The 12392-nt window shown below is 41.3% G+C and overlaps 1 protein-coding gene across 1 annotated transcript in view; it reads right to left on the reverse strand.

Annotated features, from left to right (window-relative positions):
• Positions 1-12392, reverse strand: part of nbas (NBAS subunit of NRZ tethering complex) — a 240443-nt gene that overhangs the window by 188846 nt on the left and 39205 nt on the right. The window contains exons 19-21 of the mRNA XM_080192176.1: positions 6082-6160; positions 5669-5773; positions 3143-3279 (exon numbers count right to left, since the gene is read on the reverse strand). Coding sequence (XP_080048302.1) covers positions 3143-3279; positions 5669-5773; positions 6082-6160 — 321 coding nt within the window. The remainder of the gene's footprint in view (positions 1-3142; positions 3280-5668; positions 5774-6081; positions 6161-12392) is intronic.

Here is a 12392-nt window from a genome sequence, read left to right on the forward strand (position 1 = left end):
GGTGGTAGTGAATGGCACACATTCACCACCCGCTGGGTGAAGGAATTTCTCCTTATCTCAGTTCTAAAAGGTTTACCCCTTATTCTCAAACAATGACTCCCCACCATTGGGAACATTCTTTCTGAATCTACCCTGTCTAACCCTGTTAGAATTTTATAAGTTTCTTTGTGATGCTGTCTCACCCTTCTATACTCCAGTGAATATAAAACTAACTGACTTAGTCTCTCCTGATATGACAGACCTACCATCCCAGGAATCAGCCTGGTAAACCTTCACTGTACTCCCTCTGTAGCAAAGACATCCTTCCTCAGATAAGGACATCAAAACGGCACATAATACTCCAGAAGTAACCTCACCAACGCCCTATACAATTGCAGCAAAACATCCTTATTCCTATACTCAAATCCTCTCACTATAAAGGCCAACATGCCATTTGCCTTCTTTACTGCCTGCTGTATCCGTGTGCTTACTTTCAGCAACTGATGAACGAGGACTCTAAGGTTTGGCCGAGTATCCACCTCTCTCAATTTATACCTATTCTTCCCATTCTTGCAACTAAAGTGGATAACCTCACATTTATCCACATTATACTGTATCAGCCACGCACATGCCCACACACTCAGCCTATCCAAATCATGCTGAAGCATCTCTGCATCCTCCTCACAGCTCACCCTCCCACTCAACTTTGTATCATATGCAAATTGTGATGCTTGACAAATCTGTAGGAATTCTTTCAGGATGTAACTAGTAGAGTTGATGAGGAGGAGCCAGTGGATGTGGTTTATTTGGGTTTTCAGGAGGCTTTCAACCAAGTTGTAAGAGGTTAGCTTGTAAAATTGAAGTGCATGGGATTGGGGATAGTGTACGAAGATGGATTTGGTAAGAAATCTCGCAACACCAGGTTAAAGTACACAGGTTTATCTGGTAGCAAAAGCCACTAGCTTTCAGAGTGCTGCTCCTTTATCAGGTAAATGGGAGCTCTGTTCACAAACAGGGCATATAAAGACACAAACTCAATTTACAAAATAATACTCCAGATGTAACCTCACCAATGCCCTATACAATTGCAGCAAAACAACCCTATTCCTATATTCAAATCCAATTTACATTATTTTGTAAATTGAGTTTATGTCTTTATATGCCCTGCTTGTGAACAGAACTCCTGCTTATCTGACGAAGGAGCAGCACTCTGAAAGCTAGTGGCTTTTGCTACCAAATAAACCTGTTGGACTTTAATCTTGTGTTTGTGAGACTTGTTACTGTGTTTACCCCAGTCCAAAGTTAAAGGTTGAGGAGCGGAAGGCTTTAAAAATGGACAATCCATCTTTAAGCTTACAATTGAGCCAGAAAGTCTATCACCTACTCAAATAATACATTTAAATGATTTATGTGGTTCCCAGGTGAAAATAAATTGAAATCCAGTTGTGTATACTGTGACTGGGGAGATAAACCATGCAGGTTACAACTACATGTGGAAAGTGTGTGATGACATTGTGGGGATGGGTTGGTGTCGCTGTGGAGTGATCGGTGTTTATTGTTCAACCTGGTTTGTTTTTGCAGTAAGACTGGATTCTACCCATCCTGAGTGTTGGAGAGCCTGCTAACCAGGAATGCTGGGGCCAGTTGCACTTTGGGAGAGGTGATTCCTTAACAAGGCCAATAATTCTGGGAGAGCGTCTTTAAAACTACACTAGACACATAAATCGTTCATATGGTTACAAAATAGAAGAGCTGTGGTGAAGGTAAAATAATTAGTCTACATTTATGTTTGATAACATCCAAAACATGGCACTGTGGGTTATAAGATATTTTGTTTAAGTTCAGTTATCTAGGTGTTTTCTCACAGAAATTAAGCAGTTTTCATTTGGGGTGCACATAAGCTCACTGAGATGGGAGAGCCAAAGGAGAGAAATGTTAGTCAGACCTGCTTGTAAGCAAAATACTAACTTTATCATTCATGGCACAGAACAGGGCTGGGGCTCCAACTTAGTTTGGAATTTGGAAGGTAGAGGCAGTGAAAGAAGCTGGGATATTTGTCTAGTTTGGTGCTGGAGGAAAAAAATCGACCATAATCCTCAAGAGTTTTGTAGCAGAAAGCAGTCAGTTTGGAAGGCAGAAGAAATGAAGCTTTAAAGTTGGAGGGTCACTTCGCCAAGAGCTAAAGGAAACATTCCCATAAATCTTGTACCTTGGAGAAGGCAGGAATATGGAGAAAAATTGAAGTGAATTTGGTGGGTCGTGGCATACTTTTGGATTTGTTCCTAACATCGTAAAACAAAACTCTTGGGGATGAATAGGGGGAGGGATTAAAAATATAACTGATGTCATATCCATAGCACAAGTAGTTATAAATCATAATGTTAAGCTAGTTGCGCTGGCTTTGCTTAATTTTTTTATACACAATAAAATTTGTTTTGCATAAAATGTGAAATCTTTTGATGTAGTTTTAAGTTGATCACATGGTGTTCAGATGTCTCTTTAAACATTAATGGTCTTTAACAGGATCGTAGCATTATTATTTCTCAAAAGTGAACTGAATGGTTTTGACTGACACAAGACTATTTGAATGGTTTGCATCACAAACTATTGCATCCGTCAACATTATTGTTCAAGTGCAAGAGATTTATGCAGAGAATGGCTTTCTGAAACACAAGCAACTTCACACTAATGTTTGCTGATGCAAGTTATTTGTTTTCAAGAATTTACACTGAAAATGTTTACAGCACAGCAGATATTTTTACTGTAGCCAGATTTCACAAAGTTTGATTTAGAAATAGAGATAATTTGTTAAGAGCTCCCAAGTGTGATAATTCCACAACTTAACTGGTGTTGTGTTTTAGAATTTTTTTTTCATTTTGTAAGCAACACTAATGTCTTTTAAAATAACATAAGATCTACATCAGAGCACCTTGCTCAATTCTGAAGTATTTTGTCACTCACTCCTACCTCTTAAGTTTAGAATCTTTAACAGATATGAATGAATAGTCATAATAAATCACCAATGCCACTTGCACATCATAACCACTGAGGCCTATTTCAGCGCAACTTATAATATGGAATAAAATAATGAATATTTTGATGACAAATAGTTCATATAAGGGAATAAAGCTGCGCCATCTCTATAAGTTTTAGGTAAACTTACCTAGCTTCTGGCAGAAGAAAACAGTACTTATGAGGAGTTGTAGTTTCAGGGTAGTTTGAAAGAATGGCCAAACGGTGAGGCAGTAGATCTGACCCATGGTAGGTAAATAGAATCTCCAAAGCTTGAATGTTGCTCTCCTGCATGAAAGAAAAACAAAAGCCTTGGTTGCCAACATAGTTCAATCAATACCAAAGCATTCTTACCTTGGTTAGCCAAATATGTGACAAATCGTTAGTAAAACAACTACCTTCCATGCAATAAACATCCATTTTCCAATATGCTTTGTCTAAAAATTATGCACCTGAATTTGGAAAAAAAATTACATTTATAGAGCATCTTTCAAAGATCTACCCAGCCAATGAAACAATTTTGAAGCATAGGGCATCAGAAATGGAGGGCAACACCATGGCACAGTGGTTAACAATTCTGCTTTATAGTACTAAGGACCCAGATATGATTGTAGCCTTGGCTGGCTGACTGTGCGGCATATTCACGTTCTCCCTTGTCTGTGCGCTCTGGTTTCCTCCTCCAGTCCAAACATGTGCAGATTAGGTGGATTAGCTGTGGTAAATGCATGGGGTTATGCCTGGGTAAGATGATTTTTTGGACAGTTGGTGTAGAATTGATGGGCTGAATGGTTTCCTGCACGGTAGGGATCTGCAGTATGGAACAGTAGCCAATTTACACTCAGTAAGCCATGATCTTATTAAATGGCAGAGCCTATTCGTGCTCTTCATTCATGTTCCTAAGCCAATTCAAACATCCGATTTTCCTTTTTAATTCACTAACACTAATATATTGCTCCATATGCCACAGCACACTCAACATATCTAGTTCTGGCTGCTAATGAACTTAGATATAGCCTCCACAGTAGTCACGTTTCAAATCAGGTTACTTGCTTATTATCCTGTGCCATCAACACCGATAGATAATTACAAGCAGTCATCAAGTTCAATGTCATAGCCATTGTTATTTGAGCAGAAGTCTAGGATGTGATACAATTGAAGAACAAAAATTTATCCTCTGAAGAAAGAAAATCACCCTCTTACTCTGTCTAATCTATACCTCAAGTCTATTTTCCAGAACTTTTAATGAAACTTAACGAAATTCTCCCACTTTGACTTTTCAGGTATTTCAGAACAGAACCTCAAGAACCACATCAACTCGTGACTGAAAGATGCAAACAACAGACAAAAAAAATCCATTCATTTTACTCTGTTATGGAAATGATAAAAATAATGATAATGATGAACAAGAGAAGGATTGCCTTGTGCTTTAAACAGAAGCACTACAGCCTCTGGAGTTCTCTCAATTCAACCTACGTAGCACTGTTCCTTTTTCTCGATTGGGTCTATGCTACCCATGAGAAAGGATATTGAAATATTTGTTGCCATACATTAACCATATTTTTTCCAATTTACAGCAATCAACTGGGCAACTCAAAAAAATGCACATCTGATGTTCAGCCACCATGTTCCACAGCAGTTTGGGTGCTGGCTGAAAGGTATGATTCTGTGACTACCGCTATGTCAGGACATTATTCTGCTAGTTCATAGTCTAACCCTCAAAGATTTGGCACCAGTCTCTAGGTGAGAGTGAGGAGGAGTCTACAGAGTCTACTGTGACTTTTTCCCTGGGGATCTAATGCAGAATTGTAGGCCAGCTTGTTTCATTTTCATAACTCTTTTCCCTAGTTTGATGCTTTGAGTTGTTTGCTAGGCTATTTATGAGAGCAATGATGAATCGACCATTTCAGTATGGGATTGGAATTGCAGATCAGCCAGACCAGGTAAGGAAAGCAGGTTTTATTCCCGAAAAGACATTAAACAATCAGCTCATTTTTTCATGTCAATCTGACAGCTTCATGGCTACATAAACTGATACTAGCTTATTATTTCCAGATTGGTTTAAACAGAATTTAAATTCTCATGTTGCCGCAGTGGGATTTGGACCTGCGTATATTCTCTGGATTTCTGGTCTAGGCCTCCAGATTATGCAGCCAGCAACATAACCACTGTGCTGCTGTACCTAAGTGTATGATAATGAAGACTTTACATTTGACAGCTCAGTTGCATTACCAGTTTTTGCTAATCATTTTAAGAAATTCCTGAAGTTAAATTCAGACAAATAAACTCTTTACCTCTGCTGACCCCCCAAGGATATATTTATTTTTAGGCTTCTCCTAATTCTCATCTATATGTGCTACGGCTCACTGATACGGCATCAGTCCCCACATGTATTCTGACAAAACCAAGTTCTACCTCAACATTACCCCTCTGGACTCCTCCTCAGTCTCTAAATTATCAGACTCTTTATCCAACATCCAGTACCGCACGAGCTAAAATTTGCCCCAACTAAATATGGGAAGATCAAAGCCAATGTCCTTGGTCCCTGCTGTAAGCTCCACATAAATCTGAAAATGGTGTTGACTTCTACCATGGACACAAACAAGGGTAAATTTATCTCCTTGAATATGATAAATATTAAGTGATGACTGATGCTTGTGTTTTTGGAAGTGCATCTTACCCTTGCATATGCTCTTGCTGATAATACAATATTCTGACTTCTAAATTTTTTGAAGAATTCTGAATCATATCTTCGTTCAGCAGCATGAGGCCCTCCAAGAATTTCCTACAAATAGAAATAAAAGCAATTGTACCTATGTAACAGACTTGAGGCACTATAACATTAAAGTTGAGCGCAATTTTAGATTAATTTATCACTTACTAGAATTTTGAATATTAATATCTCCCAGGCAATGAAGTCAACCCACCACAATAATGAGGCACAATGAACTTTGAATCCATAAGGTTTGTCGCAATCCCCTTGTAGAAACCAGGTACGTTTATAAAATATTTTAGTACTCTCAAACAGAGAAGATCTACATTATGAGGATAAACTTCATACTCTATGTGAAGAAAGTTAATTAATTTTCATACCTCATATGTTGCTAGGCGATTCAAGTAGGTTAACAGTTTCAACCTACAGCGACAAAGCTCCTTCTGTTCTAATGTCAGCCTGTGAAAATGAAACAGGATGCACAAAATATCCAAATGTTATTTAATTTCTGTGCACTTCACCTTTGCTATGGTCCGGTTACGGACAATAAACATTTAAAGAGAAATACAAGTCAATTAACAAATAGGACTACACCAAAAATTTCATACCTTAGACAACCACATGCATAACATATATATAAAACTTAAATACAATAAGCACCATTAATATAACTACAGCAAACATTGTATTGTTCAGCACTGGAATTTCTGACAGCCTGATTTTGTTTTAAAGCCATTTACTTAAGTGTTCAGCAATTAATAAAAATAACAGTAGACTGTAAATCTGCAGAAGTTGTTCTTGGGCTTTACATAGAAATTATTAAACTGTTGAGCTCATTTTGGTTATTGTGCCTGAACAAGGATGTCGGACACAGGGCAACACAGGCTTGATTTGTTTTGTAAACCAGACTGAAGGTCATGGCACCTTTTGTGGTATCAGTCGGTCTTGAGTTGTGATGGTTGTACTGTGATACTCTGCTATGCTTGACTGCCAGCTGCTTCTCTGCAACACCTCAAAGCAGCAACTTGTCACATATCGTGAGTAATGTAACATCTCATTAACCAGCACTGTTGATTAACCACCAGCCCCCCTTCCCGATAATAAAGTTTTTACTGTATAAGCTTTACAACTATATATGTCAAGCACTCAGTTTTACTTCTTACTTCCCCCAAGAATTCTTTTATACTTTGGGACCATTCATAATTATGTCACAGTCCTCGGAAACTACTTCAATTCTTTTCAATATTAGCGATTCTTTAAGAGGTCTGAGTTCCATTTATTCCTTCTTGATTGTGCGTGGTCTTTCTTGATTTTCAGAAGGCGTTTGACAAGGTACCTCACAAGAGGTTACTGCAGAAGGTAAGGGGGCATGGTGTTGGGGTAGGGTGTTAGTGTGGATAGAGGATTGGTTGGCAAATAGGAGACAGAGAGTGGGGGTTAATGGGTGCTATTCGGATTGGCGGTTGGTGACTAGTGGAGTGCCCCAGGGGTCGGTGCTGGGGCCTCAGCTATTTACCATTTATATAGATGATCTGGAGGAGGGAACCGAGTGTATGGTGTCGAAATTTGCTGATGACACCAAGATTGGTGGAACGGCAAATTGCACGGAGGGTGTGGAGAGTCTGCAGAAGGATCTAGATAGGCTGGGCGAATGGGTCAGGAAATGGCAAATGGAATTTAATGTTGGCAAGTGCGAGGTGGTCCACTTTGGCAGGAATAATGGTAGGAAGGACTATTACTTACGTGGCGAAAAACTGCAGCAGGCGACGGTGCAGAGGGACCTCAGGGTCCTTGTGCATGAGTCGCAAAAACCCAGCCTGCAGGTGCAGCAGGTGGTCAGGAAAGCTAATGGGATGCTGGCCTTCATAGCGAGGGGGATTGAATATAAAATTAGGGAGGTCTTGCTGCAGCTGTATAGGGCATTGGTGAGGCCGCAGCTGGAGTACTGTGTGCAGTTTTGGTCGCCGTACTTACGCAAGGATATTCTGGCCTTGGAGGGAGTGCAGAGGAGGTTTACTAGGCTGATACCGGAGTTGAGGGGGTTGAGCTATGAGGAGAGGCTGAATAAACTAGGCTTGTACTCGTTAGAGTTTAGAAGAATGAGGGGAGATCTCATTGAGACGTATAAGATGATGAATGGGATAGATAGGATAGAGGTGGAGAGGCTCTTCCCGCTCAGAAAGGACAGTAGGACTAGGGGGCACAGCCTCAAGATAAAGGGGGGTGGTTTAGAACAGAGTTGAGGAGGAACTTCTTCACTCAAAGGGTGGTGAATCTCTGGAATTCTCTGCCCGTTGAGGTGGTGGAGGCTGCCTCGCTAAATATTTTTAAGATGCGGGTTGATGGGTTTTTGATAAGCGAGGGGATTAAGGGTTATGGGGAGAGGGCGGGAATGTGGAACTGAGACACGACAGATCAGCCATGATCTTATTGAATGGCGGGGCAGGCTCGAAGGGCTGGATGGCCTACTCCTGCTCTTATTTCTTATGTTCTTATGTCTCAGTCCGTTTGTGGATGTCAACTCTGGCTGCACACATTCTGGGAGATGTCATCATATGACCACTTACCTTTAACTGCTCCTCGTCCACACTGTTACCATTGGCTATCTAAACATGTCAAATATCATGGCATCCTGCCTTCCCAGAGCTTTTCAATGTGTTCCGGTATTGACTGGTCATCTCTCCTCAATATCCCCAAGCAGTAGTCAAATTTCGTAACTCCAAGTTCGAATGAGGGCCCAGCCTCTCTCAGTCATGTTGACATCAGTGAAGTTTGGGGTTACCCCACTCCCCCAGGTCCTCCGCTGTTTCAGACCGACTTCCATTTCTGCCTTGCACTGCATGCTGGAGTGGGTGGCCTCTTGGTACCAACTAGCTCCTAGCACAGTGCTCCCCACTAGCAATCCTCCATCTCAGAAGTGCTGTTGCCAGCGAGACCTCCCAAAATAATGCTGAGGCTCCAGAAAGAGAGAGCAGCAGCCTAACCCAGCTCTGAGGTCTGCCACTTTTACTGGAAATAGAACTAGTGTTCTGTGAACATCTGGCTGCCATCAGCAGACCCACCATCATACCCAGAGATAGAAGTTTCAGCTGTCAACTCCACCCAAACATTCACTCTACATCCATTGAAACTAATATCCTATTAAAATCTCCCAGATTGATTTTAATAGTCACTGGGAGACAGCTGCTGATTCCAGATCTGCCTATTGCTTTCTTCTGCTGAGAGACTCTGTACAGACCATGTATATATTTTCTACTGAAAGCTAGAAAAAAAACTTACAATTTCTGTTCTTTCATAAAATTCAAACTGAGATTAAACCTCAACTGTATTCCACATGGTGAATAATTAATCTTTTTTCTGCTTCCAGTGCATGCCTAACTATCACTTCCTTTAGATATCTTCTCTCAGTGATCTGCAACTAAAAAACCTCCCTCAGCTAACATCCAGATAAAAGAAAAGTTACATGTATTTCCATGATGACGCAGCATGGTCTGGGATGTCCTCAATCAGACCATTGGGTTTAATGTATCTAATTTAACATGTGTTATTTTGATCTGAAGAAACAAAGGATTTTACAGCCCCTCAGGGTTTACCAAATGCTTGTAAACTGATTTTGTTCCAACTCTCGAAACAAAAATATCTCTCTGAACCAACCTTATTGCAAGCATTACAATGTCATATCTTCCATTCTTCAGTTAAACAACACAGGCCTGCTGTTTTTTGATTTTGTCTATGCAGCTTTTAACCTCTTGTGTCAATATGGCCCCAACCTTTTAGCTGTAATAAACGGCAAGAGAGTCTGAATTGCATTGACTTCAAGGATGCTTATCAGTTTCATAGCCAGATGCCACTCATTTACCTACATGAAACTATTTAACTTAAAATTTAAATGTCATATCCCTAAAACTCAAAGCATATAAACCAAGAAATGGATATTTCTGATATCTTGTGCATGTGATGGTACTTTTTTCTTACACCTTAGAAATTTTAATACCTTGTCATGAACAAGGACCTGTATACATTCATATATTTGGAGTTTATTTTGGTTAGTAAACAATGAAGAGCTAGATGATAAACAGGAGTTACAGCATCTGGTAGAAATGACTGAGGGACTTCAGTGGTGCATTCTGGGAGAGGGCGGCCCAGCAACATACATTAAGAAGTGGCTAGCAGAACATTTGGTGTCAAGGAGCGGTAAGCCCGAAACACTACATTAGTGTTTCCCTCCCACTCGCTTCCTCTAACCAAAAAAAAGGCCACTGTGAGAAGGTAAAAATGAAGGTAGGTGTTTATAAATTTCCATAAATAATTTAATTGGTGCTAGAAATGGCGGTCAGTGGGGTTACATACTGCACTTGAGAGATGTGGGAGATCTATGGTGCATCCAACATCTCTGACAACTACATCGGCAGGAAGTGCACCCAATTGCAGCTCCTTACAGATCACATGAATGGGCTGGAGCAGCAGTTGGATGCACTTAGAAGCATGAAGGTGGCGGAAAGCATCATAGATAGGAGCTTTAGAGACGTGGTCATACCCAAGGTGCAGGTAAATAGATGGGTGACCGTTAGAAGGGGCAGGCAGTCAGTGCAGGAATCCCCTGTGGTCATCTCCCTCTCCAACAAGTATACCATTTTGGATACTGTTGGGGGGATGGCCTATCAGGGGATAGCAGCTGCAGCAGCAGCCAAAGCAGTGGCACTACGGCTGGTTCTGTTGTTAAGCAGGAAAGGATAAAGAGCACCAGAGCACTAGTTTTTAGTGACTCTATAGTTAAGGATGCAGATAGGCACTTCTGTGGATGTGAAAGGGATTCTAGGATGGTAAGTTGCCTCCCTGGTGTCATGGCCCAGGATGTCTCTGAGCGGGCAGAAAGCATTCTAAATGGAGAGGATGAACAGCCAGAGGTCATGGTACATATTGGTATTAGTGACATTGGAAGGAAGAGTAATGAGGTCCTGCAGCAGCAGTTTAGGGAGTTAGGTAGAAAGTTAAAAAACAGGACCTCTACGGTTGTAATCTCAGGATTACTCCCTGTGCCAGAGGTTAGGAATAGGAAGATACTGCAGCTCAACACGTGGCTCAACAGCTGGTGCAAGGGGGAGGCATCTGAACCATTGGGGTCCCTTCCAGGGCAGGTGGGATCTGTACAAGAAGGATGATTGTATCTAAACTGGAAAGGCATAAATATTCTGGCCAGGAGGTTTGCAAGTGTCACATGGAAGGATTTAAACTAGTTTGGCAGTGGGGTGGGACTCAAGGCAAAGATGAATTAACTGAAGGGGAACCAGAGAGTAGGGCCAGTAAGATTCAGAGAAAGAGCAGACAAGGTATGGTTGCTAATCAAAGGTTTGATGGACTGAAATGCATTTTTTTCAATGCAGGAAGTGTAACAGATAAGACAGGTGAACTTAGAACTCGGAACTATGATGTTGTTGCTATTACAGAGACTTGGTTAAGGGAAGGACAGGATTGGCAGCTTAATGTTTCAGGATACAGACGTTTCAGGTGGGATAGAGGGATGAAAAAAGGGTGAGGGCATTGCACTACAGATTAAGGAGAATATCACAGAATATCACCTCGGAGGGCTCAAACAGCGAGGCAATATGGATAGAGCTCAGGAGTAGGAAGGATGCAGTCACAATGTTGGGGGTTTAATACAGGCCACCCAACTGCCAGCGGGAGATAGAGGAACAGATATGTTGGCAGATTTTGGCAAGGTGTAAAGGTAACAGGATTGTTGTGCTGGGAAATTTTAACTTCCCCTATATTGACTGGGACTCCCTCAGTGCTCAGGGCGTGGATGGGACAGAGTTTGTAAGGAGCATCCAGGAGGGCTTCCTGAAACAGAATGTAGATAGTCCAACTAGTGAAGGGGCCATACTGGGATTGGTATTGGGAATGAGCCCAGCCAGGTGGTCGACATTTCAGTAGGGGAACAATGACCACAATTCAGTAAACTTTAAGGTACTGATGGATAAAGACAAGTGTAGTCCTCAAGTTAAGTTGCTAAACTGGGGGAAGGCTAATTACAACAATTTTAGGCAGGGACCGAAGAACATAGATTGAGGGCAGATGTCTGAGGGAAAATCAAGATCTGGCATGTGGGAGGCTTTCAAATGCAAGTCGATAGGGGTGTGGGACCGACACATTTCTGGAAGGACCAAGGGCAAGTATGGCAAGTTTTGGAAATCTTGGATAATGAAAGACATTGCGAGCCTAGTCAAGGAGAAATAGGAAGCATTTATCAAAGCTAGGAGGCTGGGAACACATGAACCAAGCGTGTAATACAAGAAAAGTAGAAAGAAACTTAAGCAAAGAGGGCTAAAAGGGGTTACAAAAAATCATTGGTCAGCAGGATTAAGGAAAATCCCAAGGCCTTTTATACATATATAAAGAGCAAAACGGTAGCCAGAGAGAGGGTTGACCCACTCAAAGACAGGGGAGGGAATCTATGTGTGGAGCCAGAGAAAGTGGGCAAGATATTAAACGAGTACTTTATTCACCAAAGAGGACTTGGAGGATGATGAATCTGGGAAAGGGTGTGTGGACAGTTGGAGTCATGTTGAGATCAAAAAGGTGGTATTGGGGTTCTTGAGAAACATTAAAATAGACATGTCCCCAGGACCTAATGGGATATACCCCCCAGACTATGAGAGAGACAAGGGAGGAAACTGTTGGAGCCTTGAGA

Source organism: Carcharhinus amblyrhynchos, chromosome 7 (assembly GCF_965287045.1).
Source record: "Carcharhinus amblyrhynchos chromosome 7, sCarAmb.v2.hapA, whole genome shotgun sequence".
Lineage (NCBI taxonomy): Eukaryota > Metazoa > Chordata > Chondrichthyes > Carcharhiniformes > Carcharhinidae > Carcharhinus > Carcharhinus amblyrhynchos.